Below are 17,775 nucleotides of genomic sequence, written 5' to 3'. Positions count from 1 at the left end.
GTGGCTCACGCCTGTAATCCCAGCACTTAGGGAGGCCGAAGCCGGTGGATCACGAGGTCAGGAGATGGAGACCATCCTGACTAACATGGTGAAACCCCGTCTCTACTAAAAATACAAAAAATAAGGCTGGGCACGGTGGCTCACGCCTGTAATCCCAGCACTTTGGGAGGCCGAAGCTGGTGGATCACAAGGTCAGGAGATCGAGACCATCATGACTAACACAGTGAAATCCCATCTCTACTAAATAGACAAAAAAATAAGGCCGGGTGCAGTGGCTCACGCCTGTAATCCCAGCACTTTGGGAGGCTGAGACGGGCGGATTACAAGGTCAAGAGATCGAGACCATCCTGGCTAAGATGGTGACACCCTGTCTCTACTAAAAATACAGAAATTAGCTGGGCGTGGTGGCAGGCGCCTGTAGTCCCAGCTACATGGGAGGCTGAGGCAGGAGAATGGCGTGAACCTGGGAGGCACAGCTTGCAGTGAGCAGAGATTGTGCCACTGCACTCTAGCCTGGGCAACAGAGCGAGACTCCATCTCAAAAAAAAAACAAAAAACAAAAAATTCGCCAGGCGTGGTGGCGGGCGCCTATAGTCCCAACTACTTGGGAGACTGGGGCAGGAGAATGGCGTGAACCCGGGAGGCGGAGCTTGCAGTGAGCCAAGATCGCACCACTGTACTCTAGCCTGGGGCAACAGAATGAGACTCTGTCTCAAAAAAAAGATACCAAACTTACAAGACTCAAGAATGACGATATTCTATTCCCCCATAAATATATATACCCACTATGTACATACCCACAAAAATTAAAAATAAAAAAAAATTTTTTTTAATTACAACTTCCATACAAAGTGCTAACTCAGGTACTTTGAACGAATTACCTTTTCATTTTCAGCGGTTAGCTTCTTGTTCTCATCAAATAGCATTGCTCTTTCTCGTTCGTATTTATCTTTTATTGTACCTACCGCCTCCTCCATCTCGTTATGCCTGCCAAGGTGAGCGAGAAACAGTTTTAAAAGCTCGTAACTTCGCTAATATTCATTATCTATGGCATAGGTATCAGCTTTCATCTTCTGAACTGAGGAGCTCATGAAAACCTACCGTTCTCGCCTTGACTTTTCTAACTTATCTTTTAACATCAAGATTTCTTTCTGCAGGGCCAGCTGGTGGCTTTCTGAATCATGCATCTCCTTCTTCACATTTTTCACTTCGAGCACATGGGAGGCCTCACGTCTGACCAATTCCTCTTCATAAAATAAGACTTTCTTCTCCAGCTCAGATTTGATTTTGGAAATCTCTTGCTGGTGCTCTAAAGTGGCACCTGCTCCCCGGCCTCCTTGCTTCATCTGAAGACAAAGGTTAACATAAGTTGACGAACCTCTGTGTCCTCAAGGGTCACATTGTCCTTTCATCCCCTTTCATCCCCAGCAAGTGCAGACACCTTCCCAAGGACCGTGTATGCCTGGACTACACCAGATGATGTAGCTGACCTGGCTAACGTGATCCAGATTCCAGGGAGTCACAGCAGGAGACAGCCTTGCAGGGGATGTGCCCGGGTTTGCCTGGGACCCCGAAGCTCTGCCCCACACCCTGTTCATTCATGCCTGCAGCATTCTTTTGAGGGCTGACTCTGCTGGGCCCCCTCCTTGTGACTGGGGTGACACTGAGGTCTCTGCTCTCATGCGGTTGGCCGGAACTGACAGCAAACCAGTAAACGGGCGGAGGGGCTGCGCACCCCAGCCGGGTTGCAGGGAGCGGAAGGCGTGCCGGGATGGCTGGGGCGGCATCTGTAAGGTGCTGGCCTAGTGCTGGCCTATTGAGTGAGGTGTCAGGCTAGGGGCAAAGAACAAGAGCACAGGCTGGAGTGAGGTGGGACGTGCTGGCAGTGCTTGCAGCACGCAGAGAGGCCAGTGTGTCTGGAGTGGCGGGGACAGGAGGGGTGGCAGAGGCACTGCTGGGCTGGAGCAGGCAGGAGGGTGGCTGCTGGACAGCTGTGGAGCCACGGAGGCCCTGACCGCACAGGAATGTGATCCGGCTTTGGTCTGCCAAGCTCACTCTGCCTGCTGTGCAGAGAGGAGACTCGAGGGCTGAGAAAGGAGCAAGAGCCTCGGGCACCACACGCTGAGGTCCAGCCAAGCCACGCTGCCAGAGAGGAACAGCACCTCGGGCCCATGTCCCAGAGGAAGAGCTACCAGATCACCGAGGTGAAGGGAGAGGGCAGACCCATCACACGCAGCCCACACATGAGGAGACCCAGGCCACGCTATACTGCCAAGGAGATCCGCCCCCAGCCCCTCGCCCACTCAGCCGCTGCGGCCTTCCCCACTCCCGCCCTCTGCGGCCTCCCGGCCACCCTCCAGCCCCACCAGCAGGCCCTGACTGATGGCCAGTCTGTTTCTTCCCCAGTCAGTAGCAGGTTACAGGCTTTAAGGAGCTTTTCCAAAACTCAACTGCACTGAATTTAGACTACCACGACGTGAAGAAGGCTATGAACTGACGGGGCTGGAGCAGGAAATGAGCCGATTAGATATTAGTTTCCTAGGACTTATAGTGAACTGCCTTAAACTTTTATATAAGAAAGGAAAGAAATGGACTTGGCCTTTAAAAATGAAAGCAGTCACAAAGGCAGGGGTCACACCCCCCACCTCTCCACACACGGGTCTTCCCTCAACAGCCTCAGTGACACTCAGCCTGGACCACACATTACACAAGGTGACTTCCACGTGGTGGCATCAGCAAAGATGAGCATTCCTCTCGGTTAAGGGCAGAGACCCCCGCCCAGCACTACCTTGAGGGCCTCCAGCTCGCTTTCCATTTGCTTGCAGAAGTTCTCACTGTGCTCACGAAGCTTGCGCTCCTTGGAGGCCTCAGCAACAGCATCATCAAGCTGAGCTTCCAGCTACAAGAGGAAAATCCGGTTTCTATTAACACAAAGCGAGCTCCACTTCACCAGTTACAGCAGCACCCACGGGACCTCTACAAGAACAAGACCTCAAAGGAGTTTTGCGCATGTTTGCCCTTCATCAAATCTTACCACAAATGGAAGTTTGAGGAATATACTTCAGGGTTCAACTGGGATGGTTGGTTAGTAATAAAACAAGGTTCAACTCTAGCTTAAAATGATACTTTTAAATTTCAAGAAAGATAAATCTCTTGAAATTTAAATTTCACTGATTTGTGAAAACAAGTACTTTTGATATCTGTAGAGCTTGAATTCATTAATTAAATGGGCCATTTCAAACACGCACAAGAGCGAGCAGAACAGCAAACCCGTGTGCCGCACCCAGCTTCGACAGTGAGCCCTGGAGCCAAGCCCACTTCATCTCTGCCTGTGCCCAAACCACTCGAGGGCAAATCCCAGGCACTGTTATCACTTCCCCCGTAGGTGGAATGCTAATTCCTCATTAGGGGTATCACTAACTTCACTTTTAACTGCCTATAACTACAAATATATTTGGGTTGCCAAATAGACTGTCTAGGAAGAAAACAAACAGCTCCTCTGTGGCTAAAGAACAAAGAACCCTGAACTTGAAAGGAGCAGGAGCATGTGCTTCCAGGCCTTCTCATTCATGGGATTTATCAAGGAAATTTTAATAGAGTTCTAAACTAAGCATTGCTTAAAATATGTCACAGCAGAACACTTGGAATACCTAGGGCAGCAGGGGGCTGAAAACCCCTGGGGTCCTGAGACGTTGTCAGGGGTGTGCAGGGCCCTTCCTCTCCTAATTAGCTATGTGTGGGAGCCAGGATTTCTTCATGTACTTTATCCCGAACAGCGCAGCAAAACAGACTGAAGAAACAGCCATGAGAACTCAACCGTTTTCCATTCAGCCAGATATTAAAGAAAAGCTAACAAAATGTAAAAAATGCCATTCTTCTTGCCAAATTTTTAAAGAAATAGTTACTTTTCATTAAACATGTTACATATGTTAACATGAAATGGGTTTTCATTGTATTAACAAAATTCTGTTTTAATTTCTGCCACGGTGCATGTTGAGAGCTGTACTCCTAAACTCAACAATCCAGCCATCTTGGCGCCTCCCACAGAGCTGGGATTCCAGGCGTGAGCCCCGCACCGCCCATGATCTGCCTTTCTACTGCCACCTGCCCTGTGTGGACTTATTCACATAAACCAGGCCGCATCATAGCACAGTATAAACACCCTCTATTTACTTAAAAGAGAATTAAAGAAAATCAGCACCACAAGAACCTTATTGTAATTTCACCGATATTGAGGGACAAGAACAAAATAAATGCTCAGCCCATCAACTTACTTGGCTCCACAGAAAATTTCCAATCCCTTTTATACTAATGCAGCCCAAGATTCCAAAGACGTTTTATAAAAGTCACACAAAAGTTCAGTAGATACCATCCCTGAACCATCCCCAGAGCTACCTCTTTCCTGAGCTTCTCGGCTCTCCGCATCTCCTGCCGCATGGCGTCCACCTTCTGTATGGCCACCTCCATCTCTTCTTCCTTGTCCCGCAGCTGCCGGGACACCTTCTGCTTCTGGGCACGGAGCTCTGCCATGCGCTCATTCAGCTCCGAGAATTCCTGCAGGGCCAGCTTTCGCTGCTGATGGGCATCTTTGAGTTCCTTGGCTTGGGATTTCAACCGCTCTGAGGCTTCAACCAGTTGCTGAACAAAAACAATTACAGATGTTTTATGTTTGCCTAACAAAGGCTTGGAAGGCTGGAGGTTTGGTCTTCCACGATATTGAGGAGTTAAAAGCGACAGCCAGTGCTGGTTACAGATTAGAGCCACAGATCTGAGAAATTCCCTGCTTGGAAAGAGACCTATGCTCTGTCTCACGCCACCCACATAGGCAATGGGAAGGCCGCCTGGGCTCAGGTGCTGAGTACCAACTGCACACCAAGCAAGGCCCCACAGGCTGGGCACAGTGGCTCACACCTGTAATCCCAGCACTTTGGTAGGTCAAGGTGGGCAGATCACCTGTGGTCAGGAGATGGAGACCATCCTGGCTAACATGGTGAAACCCTGTCTCTACTAAAAATACAAAAAATTACAGCGTGGTGGTGGGCGCCTGTAGTCCCAGCTACTCAGGAGGCTGAAGCAGGAGAATGGTGTGAATCTGGGAGGCAGAGGTTGCAGTGAGCCGAGATTGCGCCACTGCACCCCAGCCTGGGCGACAGAGCGAGACTCTATCTCAAAAAAAAAAAAAAAAAGCCCCACAACCACGCAGGCGCAGCGTGCTTACAGGAGGACGCCTGGCTCCGTAAGGTCAGCCTCTGCCCGACGTTGCCTGCAGAGCCGCAAAGCTGAATGAAGCATTTGGGCACTCAATCTGGTTACTTCAACATAAGCAAAATCAGAAAAGAACACATAGACACAAAGTGCTGAAGGTGAAGTCAAAGTGAAGAACTGTATAAAAACAATTGCTGGACAGCCTGCCCTTCATTGGAGACTGATGTGCGGATGTTGCCTGTTACTCTGCACTCTGCACACTGATGACCCTGACCTCCCTGCAGCCCATTTGGTCAACTATCTGGCAGTTCAGTCATTGTTGCACCTGCTGGTCTGAGATGTAAGCGACAAGACCCTGAGCAAGCTGGCAGAGCAGCTGTCCACACGCGGACGGGAGGCCTCCCCAGGCCTCTCTGGGCCCGCTGGGAGGTACTATGACCCTGTCAAGCAATGAGGTGCCACACACCCCACACTGCACTTCGACAAGTCACTCAGGTGGATGACATCACAGATTATCTTAAGAAACAATTTGGGTTTGATACCTGGTACATTTTAGAGAACGATCACAAACTACAGGTTCAAGGATAACATGTATCAATGAATGTACTTTAGAAAACATGTATATAATTGTGTTACTAACATGCTGGCACCTGAGCATAAAAGTTTCCCATATATTACTAAAAATGAAATTTATAAAGGAATTACGGGGTGAAATCACCCAGATTTTAACACAGGGCCTCTGCTGCAGTTCCCTGTCATTACTAAGGGGCCCTCTCTAAGAGCAGAGGAGAGAAGGGGAGGGCCTAGCTCCAGACACAGCGTGTGTTGCCACGGCCACCATGCCCTATGGACATGAAAAGGAGGAGGAGGAGGAGCTGCACAAGGAAGGAGGAGCTGCACAAGGTAGAATGCAGTGGGGTGCTGCTTTCTCTGTGGGTCTGAAGTGGAGACTGGAAAGGCTGATTGTGAGTTGGATACTCGCTGTGGGCGAGGGGGTGGAAGGCACCTGCCACTGGGACCCAAGCTCTGCCAGGCGACACGGAGGCTGTGCAGCAGGCAGGCGTGGCAGGGGCCCCGGGGCCACGCTTGGCCCTGGTGTCCTGCATGCAGCAGGGACAGCCCATGGGCAGAAGTCCCAAGAGGTCTTCCATCGTCTGCATGAACGTGACCTTACAAAACTCTGCAAGGTCCCGTAAGCCTTTCCCACCCCGAACCCAGCCACCTACCTTGTGCAGCTCCTCCTTCTCCTGCCGGACCACGCGGTGCTGCTTCTCCAGCCCCCGCAGCCGCTGCGTGGAGTCCTCACGCTCTTGGCGAAGCGCCACTGTGTCCTCAAGCTGTCGCTCGAGCCTGTTTGAATCTGGGTAAAAGGGGAAATAAACTGTGTTCCTTTATGTGCAGTGACTATATGCAAACTTTACGTTAGCTGACTTACTGATAGGAAATTATTTAATAATTCACAACACTCTTTTCCATTCAGAGGTTTTTTTTACTTACACACACACAGACACACACACACACACAGTGTCATGGGCAGAGCTACCTGCACGCCTGTGCTGAACAGGCTCCCTAGACTTTGATCCGACTGGAATCTCCTCTGAGGACTGGGAGCCCTTGGGTGGCACACACATTCATCTGTTCAGTCCCTCTAACCTGTGTCACCCAGCATAGTGCCTGGCCCTTGTCCTTTCAGTGTGCAAGAAAGGTTTATTTAGTAAGTGACTCAATCAAAAAGTCCATTTTTGGATCAGGACAGTGGGGTTCCTGATACGAAACGCAGAGAAGGTGAGAGATTCGAACTGTGCTTTGCAGGTGAAGGTCAACTGCAGAGCCAACCTGTGTGAGGTTAAGGCTTAAAAGGGATTGGAGTCACGCCGGGCGCGGTGGCTCACGCCTGTAATCCCAGCACTTTGGGAGACTGAGGTGGGCGGATCACGAGGTCAGGAGATGGAGACCATCCTGGCTAACACAGTGAAACCCCGTCTCTACTGAAAACACAAAAAATTAGCCAGGCGTGGTGGCGGGTACCTGTAGTCCCAGCTTCTTGGAAGGCTCACGCAGGAGAATGGCGTGAACCCAGGAGGCGGAGCTTGCAGTGAGCCGAGATCGCACCACTGCACTCCAGCCTGGGCGACAGAGCGAGACTCCGTCTCAAAAAACAAAACAAAACAAAACAAAGTGATTGGAGCCTTTAGGGAACTTTGATAACCTAGGAACCACCAAGAGAAAGTGGTGACGGCAGGTCTAGCACCTACAACACCGAGCAGGCCCAGTCACTGATTAAGCTTTAGGAGGAAAGCAGCTCTAGGAACTGTCTGAGAGCCACAAAGAGGAAAACTGTAACGGAGAAGCAGAAAATAGCCAGATAACGTACAGATAAAATATTGGGAATTGATTCTAGCTGGTGACTATAAAATAATATCATTAGAACTAATCCAGCTGGGGCTGGGCACGGTGGCTCATGCCTGTTAATTCCAGCACTTTGGGAGGCCGAGGCGGGCAGATCACCTGAGGTCAGGAGTTCAAGACCAGCCTGGCCAACATGGTGAAACCCTGTCTCTACTAAAAATACAAAATTAGCCAGGCGTGGTGCCACATGCCTGTAACTCCAGCTACTTGGGAGGCTGAGGCAAGAGAATCGCTTGAACCCAGGAGGTAGAGGTTGCAGTGAGCTGAGATTGCACCACTGCACTCCAGCCTGGGGGACAAAAGCGAAACTCCGTCTAAAAAAAAAAAGGAACTGACCAAAATTTCAGAACTCTAAATAAGTTTGCTAAAGCCTAAGCTTTTTTTCTGCTTTCCCACCTTATGAAAAGGACTCTGAAATTCCCTTTTAAGAGAATAATGACCAAAAACAGAGACTAAGAGGTCATACTTTTTTAAACATACCTGCTATTTTATTTTTCAAGCGTTCGATTTCTTCATTTAGCTTTTTGATTTCTTTATCTCGGTTTGAATTGCTGAGGGCCCGAGATGAGCCGTGGAGGGACTGCACGGTCTGGGTGGACTCTGAGGGATGGAGAGACAGCGTGAAGTGCAGCCTGGCCATAGCACCCCCTCCCGGCCCCAGAGCCGACGCCGCCCTCACCTTGCAGTTTCCTGCTCAGCTCCAGCTTCTCCTGTTCCAGCCTCCGAATCCTCCTCTCGTAAGCTTCCATCTGCAGGCTGTGCTCCAGGTCCCGCTGCACATCCTCATCTTTGGTTAATGTGTTGGACTGCATTATGTTCTTCAGAGAGCCTCGATCAGAAAAACAGCTGGGAAATCAAGCAACAGGTTTTGATCTACTGAAAATTCAGCGATTTCATTAGCATTTTCAAACTTCCTAGGGTGAAATGTAGTCTTTTTAAATTGGCAAACAAAAATACCCAAGAAAAGACTTTATTGTTTATGGAGCCAAAGTTAGATAAGTGACCGGATGGTCAAGGACACACTGACAAGAGCACTCCCCACTGCTGGGCAAAGCAAGCGTCTCTGCAAAGGAGGGGAAACGGCATTTCTGAATCATCCCTCACACTTAACTATAAACGCAGAACCAGAAAGCATGGATTTTGCATAAAGCAAGGCTTAAAGGGCAGCCCCAGCTCTTGTCTGGAGGTCAGCGGTGTGCACGAACCATTGAGAGCTTCCTGCTTTGGCCACCAACTGGCCAAGCAATCCTGGACAGCTCTTTCAACCCTTCTTCCCCTGCAGGCTAAGCCACCAATTCTAGCACTGACCAGCATGCTAAGCCCCCTACCAAGGACCAGACCACTCGATGACGCACACATCCGAGGCACAGGCTGAAGCCCAGGATGGCTCCCATTTAACAGCTTAATTCTTGGGCTGCTTTAGGAGTTACTTAGTCCTGCTTAGCTCTTTATGTGACAATGAAGTCAGGAAAATTTTGAGCTCCTATGCCGAGTCCCATAAAGGCACCCAGCCCCCTTTACAGAAGAGCTGGTCAGTGTTTCTCCACAGGTGGTCTGAGGGTGCTGGGCTGCTCTAGCCCTGCGGGGTCTGTCAAGAGGAGAGCTCTAGGCCTATCTGGCCAAACTACAGCCATGGGCATGGGACCTGCAAGTGTAACAAGCTCTCAGTGAGCTGGGATGTACCAGAAAGGTCAAGAACCTCTGCACTGGGGGCTGGTAAATCAATATGCCCACCCAGACAGCCTCCTGTGGACTGGAAGACAGCAGCTGTCACTGTGGCTTATGGGCTATTTAACCCTGGCCTCTCACACCAAAAGAGATTTCCTCCAAGCTAGAGTAGAAATATGGGGATGTCGGCCAGGTGTGGTGGCTCATGCCTGTAATCCTGGCACTTTGGGAGGCCAAGCAGGGCAGATCACGAGGTCAGGAGATCAAGACCACTCTGGCCAATATGGTGAAACTCCATCTACTAAAATAAGATTAGTCAGGCATGGTGGCGGGCACTTGTAGTCTTGGCTACTCAGGAGACTGGGGCAGGGATATTGCTTGAACCCAGGAGGCAGAGGCTGCAGTAAGCTGAGATTGCGCCACTGCACTCCAGCCTGGGCGACAGAGCAAGATCCCGTCTCAAAAAAAATACAATAAAATAAAAAATGTATGGGTATATCCCCCTCCCAAGACATTTTCGACTGTGGTTCCAGTTGCCAGAAAACGCTGGGAATCAGATTCTGTGGCACAATGGGAGCTTCCTTCCATTGTCTCATTTCACCTCCCCCACCTCCCTTTCTTCCTAACCCCTCTCCTGTCGGCCCCAGTTTCCTTTTAAAATAGAGGTGGACCATCTCAGGCGATACGAATTTGCAAAGAGGCCCATTTGGGACAGGGGCCCACGGCACACAATCCTTACAAAGGGCAGCAGAGTGCTCTGATGGAAGCCAGCTCTCAGCTGAGTGCGTGTGGCAACTGTTCTGCTTGCTGCGGCCACCGACTGGATCAGAGCTAACCCTGCCAATGGTGGTGGCCTATTGGTCAGGGGTCTGCAAACTACGGGCTCTGGGAGAAATCCTGCTTGGGGCCTGTTTTTGCACCATCATGAGCATGAATGGTTTTAATATTTTTAAAGGGTTGTACAAAGAAGAACATACAACAAATGCCATGAAACCTGAATTCTTTACGACCTGGATATCTGTAGAGAAAAAACCTGCAACCTTGCTGTGGTAACACCTGTAGTCATCAGGTGTGTATATTTTAAGAACAAAAACTCATCTCCATCTCCCTTAAGTAATGGCCTCCCAGCGCACACCCCACCCACCAGCCCGCTCCTAGGGACAGAGTGTGGTGTCTGACTGTTCATCTAACACAAGGGAAGGCTCTCCCTGGGGAATGATAAATGCAGACATACCTTTCTGTTGTGAATGTAAAACCAATGAATGGCAAATGTAATCCAGAAAAGCCTGTGTGAGAACCAGGAGGTAATATTTCCTGCATAAGAACATACACAACACAAATGAAATCTACATTCAAACGAACAGGTAAAAAGAGGAAAGATGGTTATAGTCATGGTGACGGGAGGCACTGGGCAGAACACGTGGCCTTGGAGAATGCAGATTCCATGGTGTCCTCTGCAGGGGAGCTGAGTATGGCAGATCTGTCTTTCTCAAGCCTGGCCCCATTCGCTGTATGTACAATAAAGCTCACAGGATACATGCACTGATTTTGATGAAGACAATGGCACAGGCCGTTACCAGGTTAGTGATTTTCAAAGACTTCTTAAAGCCACAGAATCCACTGCTTAACACAACTGTGTGCAGAGTTCAACAGTGTGGACAGGCATGCCCCTCTGAGGACACAGGACAGAGCCTGGGGACTCTCAGGTTCTTGACCTGAGATAAGAGGCCCCAAAGCAAAAAGGAACCCAAAGGTAAACCATTTTAGATAAGTTTATTATAACTCTGTTTTTCATTCTGAGGATCTTCCTTCATTAAAAACTATAACCAGGGGCCAGGCACAGTGGCTCACGCCTGTAGTCCCAGGACTTTGGGAGGCTGAGGTGGGTGGACTGCATGAGACCAGGAGTTCGAGACCAGCCTAGGCCAACACGGTAAAACCCTGTCTCTACTAAAAATACAAAAATTAGCTGGATGTGGCGGCGTGCGCCTGTAATCCTAGCTACTCAAGAGGCCAAAGCATGAGACTTGATTGAACATGGGAGGCTGAGGTTGCAGTGAGCTGAGGTTGCATCACTGTACTCCAGCCTGGGTGACAGAACGAGATCAGTCTCAAAAAAGAAAAAATATAAGCAAAGTTCTTTATCTGAGAAATTTCAATGTGGAAGGAGTTGGAGTCTGGAGTTAGAGTCTAAGAAAACAATCCTTTCAACGACAACAATACCTTTCTCAGCCTTTTCTCCACGTGGTCTCAAGTTCAGCCCTTATTTTGAATGTGAAGCCATCAAAGCAAGTATTCAGTGCAAATAGATTTAACTTTTCTTTTTTTGAGATGCAGTCTCGTTCCGTCACCTAGGCCGGAATGCAGTGGCGTATTCTCAGGCACTGCAACCTCCATCTCTTGGGTTCAAGTGATTCTCCTGCCTCAGCTTCCCAAGTAGCTGGATTACAGGCACCTGCTATCATGCCCGGCTAATTTTTGTATTTTTAGCAGAGACGGGGTTTCACCATGTTGGCCAGGCTGGTCTCAAACTCCTGACCTCGTGATCCGCCCGCCTCATCCTCCCAAAGTGCTGGGACTACAGGGGTGAGTCACCACGCCCGGCCCAGATATAACTTTTCCATGACCCTACAAGGAGTACTTCATAGTTTCTAAGAACCTCTGTTCCTCCTGTTAAACTACTAGGAGTTTCCCCAGGTTCTTGGTCATTCATTTCGAGAGGTCCTGGGAATCAAACATACAGAGTGAATGATGATGCTTCAGTGTAAGAAACTCTCTAAATTAATAAGCAACAAAGAAGATTTTCCTTTTATTTGGTTAAATCGCAGTTTGTCTATCCCCAGACAAGTCACACATGTATGGGTTTGATAAGAACAAGATAATTTTATGAGATACGAGCAAAATTCTCCAGGACCAAAGGTAGTGGCTAACGTATCAAAGAGGCCCTGTCAGAGCCGATGGGGACACCAGACGAGTCCCACAGCCAGAACCCAACTCTGAAAGTCCTGATCTTAAACATCAGTGTGGAGACTCAGCATCTGTTATCATCATCTTTGCTCTGAATTCTTGCTGTATAAAGAAACATCAATGCAGACACAAAGCACTGTCATGTTAGAAAGATTTAACGTGCTCTCACATGCAGGGAAAAGACCAGGAACGGAGAGGCCGCCACACTGCCTACGGGACTGTAGGCTGAGCTCATGTCTTGGAGTCTTTCAACCTAAAAAACCTAAAATGCGGTGACAGGGTTGCAGTCAGGCTCTAATACAATGATGTATGTGACACTGCTTTGAAAAGTATCAAGTAGGCCGGGCACGGTGGCTCACGCCTGTAATCCCAGCACTTTGGGAGGCAGAGGTAGGTGGATCATGTGGTCAGGAGTTCGAGACTATCCTGGCCAACATGGTGAAACCCCGTCTCTACTATAAACACAAAAATTAGCTGGGCGCGGTGATGCACGCCTGTAGTCCCAGCTACTCGGGAGGCTGAGGCAGGAGAATGACTTGAACCAGGGAGTCAGAGGTTGCCGAGAGTCGAGATTGCACCACTGCACTCCAGCCTGGTGACAGTGCAAGACTCTGTCTCAAAAAATAAAAAAAAAGTATCAAGTACCGTGAAAATAAAAGCAAAAGTATTTCTGTTGAGTTCCAAAACAAAAGAGTTGTTTAACTCAATTTTACTCAAACTGAGTCATCCATCATTTTTTAAAGGAATATTAATGACCCAGCTGAAGACTGGAATAAAAAGCACACTGTGTCTTAAGTGCCAAATTTCACAGCTTTATGCTGTACTGACTTGATAAGCAACGCCCTCCACGTGGCACCGCGTGTCAGACGCGCAGCCAGCAACCCTGAGATCGGCGCTTTCCCACTCACCGTGTTTCTCAGCACGTCGTCGTCCACGTCAAAGTTGGATGTGTCAGAGGGACTGCTCACGTCGGGAATATAAGGTGCTTCTAGGTTTCGTATATTTTCCCAATTTAGACCTTCAAAAAACGCATGCTTTTTGAAATCCTCTATTCCATTCTGCCCCAGCCGGCGCTCTCTACTGCAGATCAGCCTCTGGATGAGGTCCTTCGCTTCTTCAGAAACATCCGTGACGTGGGACGGGAACTGGAATCGCTCCTGCAAGGTGTGGCAAAAACGCCAGTGGACAGGTGGACGCGTTCAGAGAGTTTAAGGTGTACGGACATTATAGGGAACAAAGTAGAAACGGCAGCTCCAAAGCAGGTCGCTTTTTATTTCACGGGAACGAAATGCAATCCAAAGCTAATAAATTTCCATTCCCAAAAGGCAAACAAGAAAATCAGCGGTCCTTCTGGTTTTGCTCGTTGTAGACTTGGGACCACATTGCAAGTAAATGACACATTTTTACCTATGGAGGTGGCAAGGAATGTGGGAAACATGCTGTGCGCGGCAAGAGGGACAGGCGCAGCCCTGTCAGAATGCACAGTGTAAGCGTCATGGCAGTTCCGCTTCTGGAAACTCCCATTACGAAAGCAGTCGCTAAGAGGAAACACAACATGCGCTGTATTCTGACCAAGAAAACTGCAAATTACTTACATGCCCATCAAAAAGGAGACTCGTTAAAAGAGATACCGGTTGGGCACAGTGACTCACGCCTGTAATCCCAGCGCTCTGGAAGGCCGAGGCGGGCAGATCACCTGAGGTCAGGAGTTCCAGACCATCCTGACCAACAAGGTGAAACCCCATCTCTACTAAAAATACAAAAATTACCAGGCATGGTGGCGACCTGTAATCCCAGCTACTTGGGAGGCTGAGGCAGGAGAATCGCTTAAACTCGGGAGGTGCAAGTTGCAGTGAGCCAAGACCACGCCACTGCACTCCAGCTTGGGTGACAAGGGCAAGATTCCATCTCAAAACAAAAAAGATGGGGCACAAAGAAAAAGGAACATGTCCGTGTGCTGATACAGAAAGACACCAAAGATACAATGACAAAAAACTGTTTATATGTAACATGATGCCACATATCTAAACACACACATGCACACGCGCACACACACACGTGCTTAGGTCTGCTGAGGCCACACACCCTCATGGTAGAGTGGGCTAAGGGCTGAGCCACCACCTTTGTCATCTACAGAAAGGAACAACAACATCACCTGCTTCACGAGGTGCCTGACCCAAGCACCCACAGGTGGTCAGCACTCAGTGACTGCTGGCAGGCTCTTAGTAACAATTAAGTCCCAATTGTTACTTTTAACAGAATTTGTCATTAAGAAGTGGATGAGGAGATTTTCATTACCTATAATATGCATTTTTGCATTGTCTGAAGTTTTTATAGGGGGTATATATTAATTTATAAATAAAAAATATGCTTCTACTTTAGGAAACACATTTTTTAAAACTGTAACTTTTGCTTTGATTTGGAGTTAAATGGAAAACCAGTTACCACTTTATAGTGTTAACCTGCTCACTATGAGAGCAAACTGTGGGAGACACTGGCTGGAGGACAGGTCGGCACTCAATCAGGATCATCCTGGGATCTGCGTGTGCATAGGAGGGAAACGCTATGAGCATGCTGGTAGAGAGGGTGAAATCGGCACTAGAAAGACATATGACTCTCTGGGCGAGATGGCTCACGCCTGTCATCTCTGCACTTTGGGAGGCCGAGGCGGGTGGACTGCCTGAGGTCAGGAGTTCGAGACCAGCCTTGCTAACATGGCGAAACCCTGTCTCCACTAAAAATACAAAAAAATTAGCCAGGTGTGGTGGCAGGCACCTATAATCCCAGCTATTCAGGAAACTGAGGCAGGAGAACTGCTTGAATCTGGGAGGTATAGCCGAGACTGCAGCATTGTACTCCAGCCTGGGTGACAAGAGCAAAACTCTGATTAAAAAGAAAAGAAAAGAAAAGAAAAAAAGGCAGGAGAATCGCTTGAACCCAGGAGGCGGAGGTTGCAGTGAGCCGAGATTGCGCCATTGCACTCCAGCCTGGGTGACAGAGTGAGACTCCGTCTCAAAACAGAAAGACAAATGACTAAGGAAAAATTTTTAAAAGAAATAAAAAATATCAGACAGAAGAGAAAATGATAAAAAGGAAAACAAAGGAGGTGGAGAGAGGTGACATGGAAGTAAGAAGGTGAACAGTTTGGAAAGGGAAGGAGGAGAAGAGGAAACAGGATGGGGAGGATGAGGGGCTCCACCATCTGGAGACATGTGATCATTTACAGGGACTGATTTCTGGGGAACAGACTTGAGAATCAAAGTTGACATCTAACCAGTGAATCTAGAGCCACATGACAAGGGCCCACCTGGACCCCCCAACTGGCTAATCCCGGGCGCCTCACTCCACACGCCTATGCAGACGACGCGTCTGTCTACAGAAACCTGCCTCCCCTCCAGGAAGCCAGCTTGGAGTAGGCCAGCATCCTTCCCCTGAGAGTGGGGGTGGGCGTCACCCTCAGAACCTCCTTCGCCTTCCTCTGGTGTCCACATCTCCTGGTGTCGACCCCACCTCCGGATGCCTTCTCCAATGTCTACTCCAGTCCGCCTGTCCCCAGTTTGGTCTAAACCCTGACATCTCTTCCTGAACTGCTTGCGTCGCTTCCTAATGGATATTCCTGCACTAGTTGTGCTCTCTGTACTTTAGGCCTGAGCCAGGTACCAAAAGAAAAATGCAACGTCTTACTTCATGGTTCATGATCTTCCCGTAGGTCTCCACGAGTGACTCCGCATAAAACGGCGTTTCTCCATAGAGCATCTCATACATGCAGACCCCCAGAGACCACCAGTCACACTCGGGCCCGTATTTGCCCATGCCGTCCTCCATCGCCTGCAGGATCTCCGGCGAGATGTAGTCAGGTGTGCCCACGGCCACAGAGGACTGCACCTTAGGGGAGAAGGAGGTGCTGAAGGAAACCCTAGGGCACCTCCAATCACATATTTCCAACTACTTTCTCTAAAATATAGCGGAGGCAGAAAATGAAATAATTATAGAATAAAACTGATGAATGATCGTGTTTTTTAAACCCACTAATTCAAGCTGAGTCTAGTGGCTCCAGCCTGTAGCCTCAGCTACTTGGGAGGTTGAGGCAGGAGAACAGCTTGAGCCCAGGAGCTCAAGGCCAACATGGGCAACATGGTCCCCAACCCTGTCTCTAACGAAACAAAACAGAATTTAAAAACCTCAATAATGTAAAATTCAATGCAAATACATATTCTCTTGAAGCACTAAACATTATGCAGCTCCCAGAACACATGAAACTCTTGTACACATGGTCTGTCAGTACCCAAATACCAGCCACAGCCCCAAACAGTGCCTCTCCAATCCCCCAGGGCTGGCATTTCCCACTCTCTGTCGCTGTTCCCAGTGTGATGCGGGGGCCACGTGTGCGTGGGCCAGCCTTTCTGATTTTCATGTGCAGCACGCAGGGACTCTTGTGTAGGGTCTCTTGTTAGAATAGACACCCCGGTGGGCCCAACAGGCTGCATTTCTTTTTTTTTTTTTTTTTTTTGAGATGGAGTCTCGCTCTGTCGCCCAGGCTGGAGTGTGGTGGCGTGATCTCCACACACTGCAAGCTCCGCCTCCCGGGTTCACGCCATTCTCCTGCCTCAGCCTCCCGTGTAGCTGGGACTACAGGCACCCGCCACCGCGCCCGGCTAATTTTTGTTTTTTTAGTAGAGACGGGGTTTCACCGCATTAGTCAGGATGGTCTCGATCTCCTGACCCCGTGATCCGCCCGTCTCGGCCTCCCAAAGTGCTGGGATTACAGGCGTGAGCCACCGCACCCGGCCAAGAGGCTGCATTTCTAACAAGCTTCTGGGGGTGCTAACGTTGCTCACCTGCAGCCCACCCTGTGGTCTTCCTCATGGGAACATGCAGAAGTTGGTCCAGGCATTAGCTGGGTGCTCAGGCATTCCCTGGACACAGAACCAGCAGGCTAAGACCGCTCCTACCCCCGCCAAAGGGAGAAAACAGCTCCCCTGCTATCTACATTAGCAGGCACGTGCCAGAGCACAGTGACACCTCTGCAGAAAGCTGCGAGGGCATGGGTCACCTCAGAACAAGCAGGAGGAGCCTGGCGAAGCTGAGAAATCATCTACCCAGAGAGTACGACGGAGAGCACAGGGCCATCCCCAGGGGCTGAGTCTGAGGCTCACGCAGGAACTGGAGACAACAACCACAGGCCTGTCTGAGGAAGGCCAGGCTCTCCCGAGGGTCCCCTCTGGGAAGAGAGAAACAGGGTCCAAGCAGCACCCCGGAGCCAGTGGTGTGAGAACTGCTCAGGCTGAATGATCAGCAGAGAACTCCGCCTCCATCACTTCCCTACACAAGTGCGTGGCCAGACCACAGGAGCTCCTACAGACAGCGGGACCACTGGGGTGCTGGGCAGTGACTCCATGATGAACGACTAGTGTGATGGGGTGGTGTGGAAGTGAGGAGGGTAACCCATGCTCTGGTTATACCGTGATGGGGTGGTGTGGAGGTGAGGAGGGTAACCCATGCTCTGGTTATACCGTGATGGGGTGG

General features: G+C 49.5%; 1 protein-coding gene across 1 annotated transcript in view; it reads right to left on the bottom strand.

Annotated features, from left to right (window-relative positions):
- CDC42BPB (CDC42 binding protein kinase beta (DMPK-like)) overlaps positions 1 to 17,775 on the bottom strand; it is a 137,586-nt gene that overhangs the window by 36,018 nt on the left and 83,793 nt on the right. Inside the window, exons 7-16 of the mRNA XM_011951430.1 lie at positions 15,934 to 16,134; positions 13,158 to 13,406; positions 10,517 to 10,596; positions 8,294 to 8,460; positions 8,095 to 8,214; positions 6,432 to 6,565; positions 4,396 to 4,638; positions 2,789 to 2,899; positions 1,102 to 1,346; positions 882 to 987 (exon numbers count right to left, since the gene is read on the bottom strand). Of these exons, the coding sequence (XP_011806820.1) occupies positions 882 to 987; positions 1,102 to 1,346; positions 2,789 to 2,899; positions 4,396 to 4,638; positions 6,432 to 6,565; positions 8,095 to 8,214; positions 8,294 to 8,460; positions 10,517 to 10,596; positions 13,158 to 13,406; positions 15,934 to 16,134 (1,656 nt within the window). The remainder of the gene's footprint in view (positions 1 to 881; positions 988 to 1,101; positions 1,347 to 2,788; positions 2,900 to 4,395; positions 4,639 to 6,431; positions 6,566 to 8,094; positions 8,215 to 8,293; positions 8,461 to 10,516; positions 10,597 to 13,157; positions 13,407 to 15,933; positions 16,135 to 17,775) is intronic.

Source organism: Colobus angolensis, unplaced genomic scaffold (genome assembly GCF_000951035.1).
Source record: "Colobus angolensis palliatus isolate OR3802 unplaced genomic scaffold, Cang.pa_1.0 Scaffold32, whole genome shotgun sequence".
In the NCBI taxonomy this organism is placed as follows: domain Eukaryota; kingdom Metazoa; phylum Chordata; class Mammalia; order Primates; family Cercopithecidae; genus Colobus; species Colobus angolensis.
Note: the sequence above shows the minus strand (reverse complement) of the source record. Positions and strands in the feature narration are given on the sequence as shown.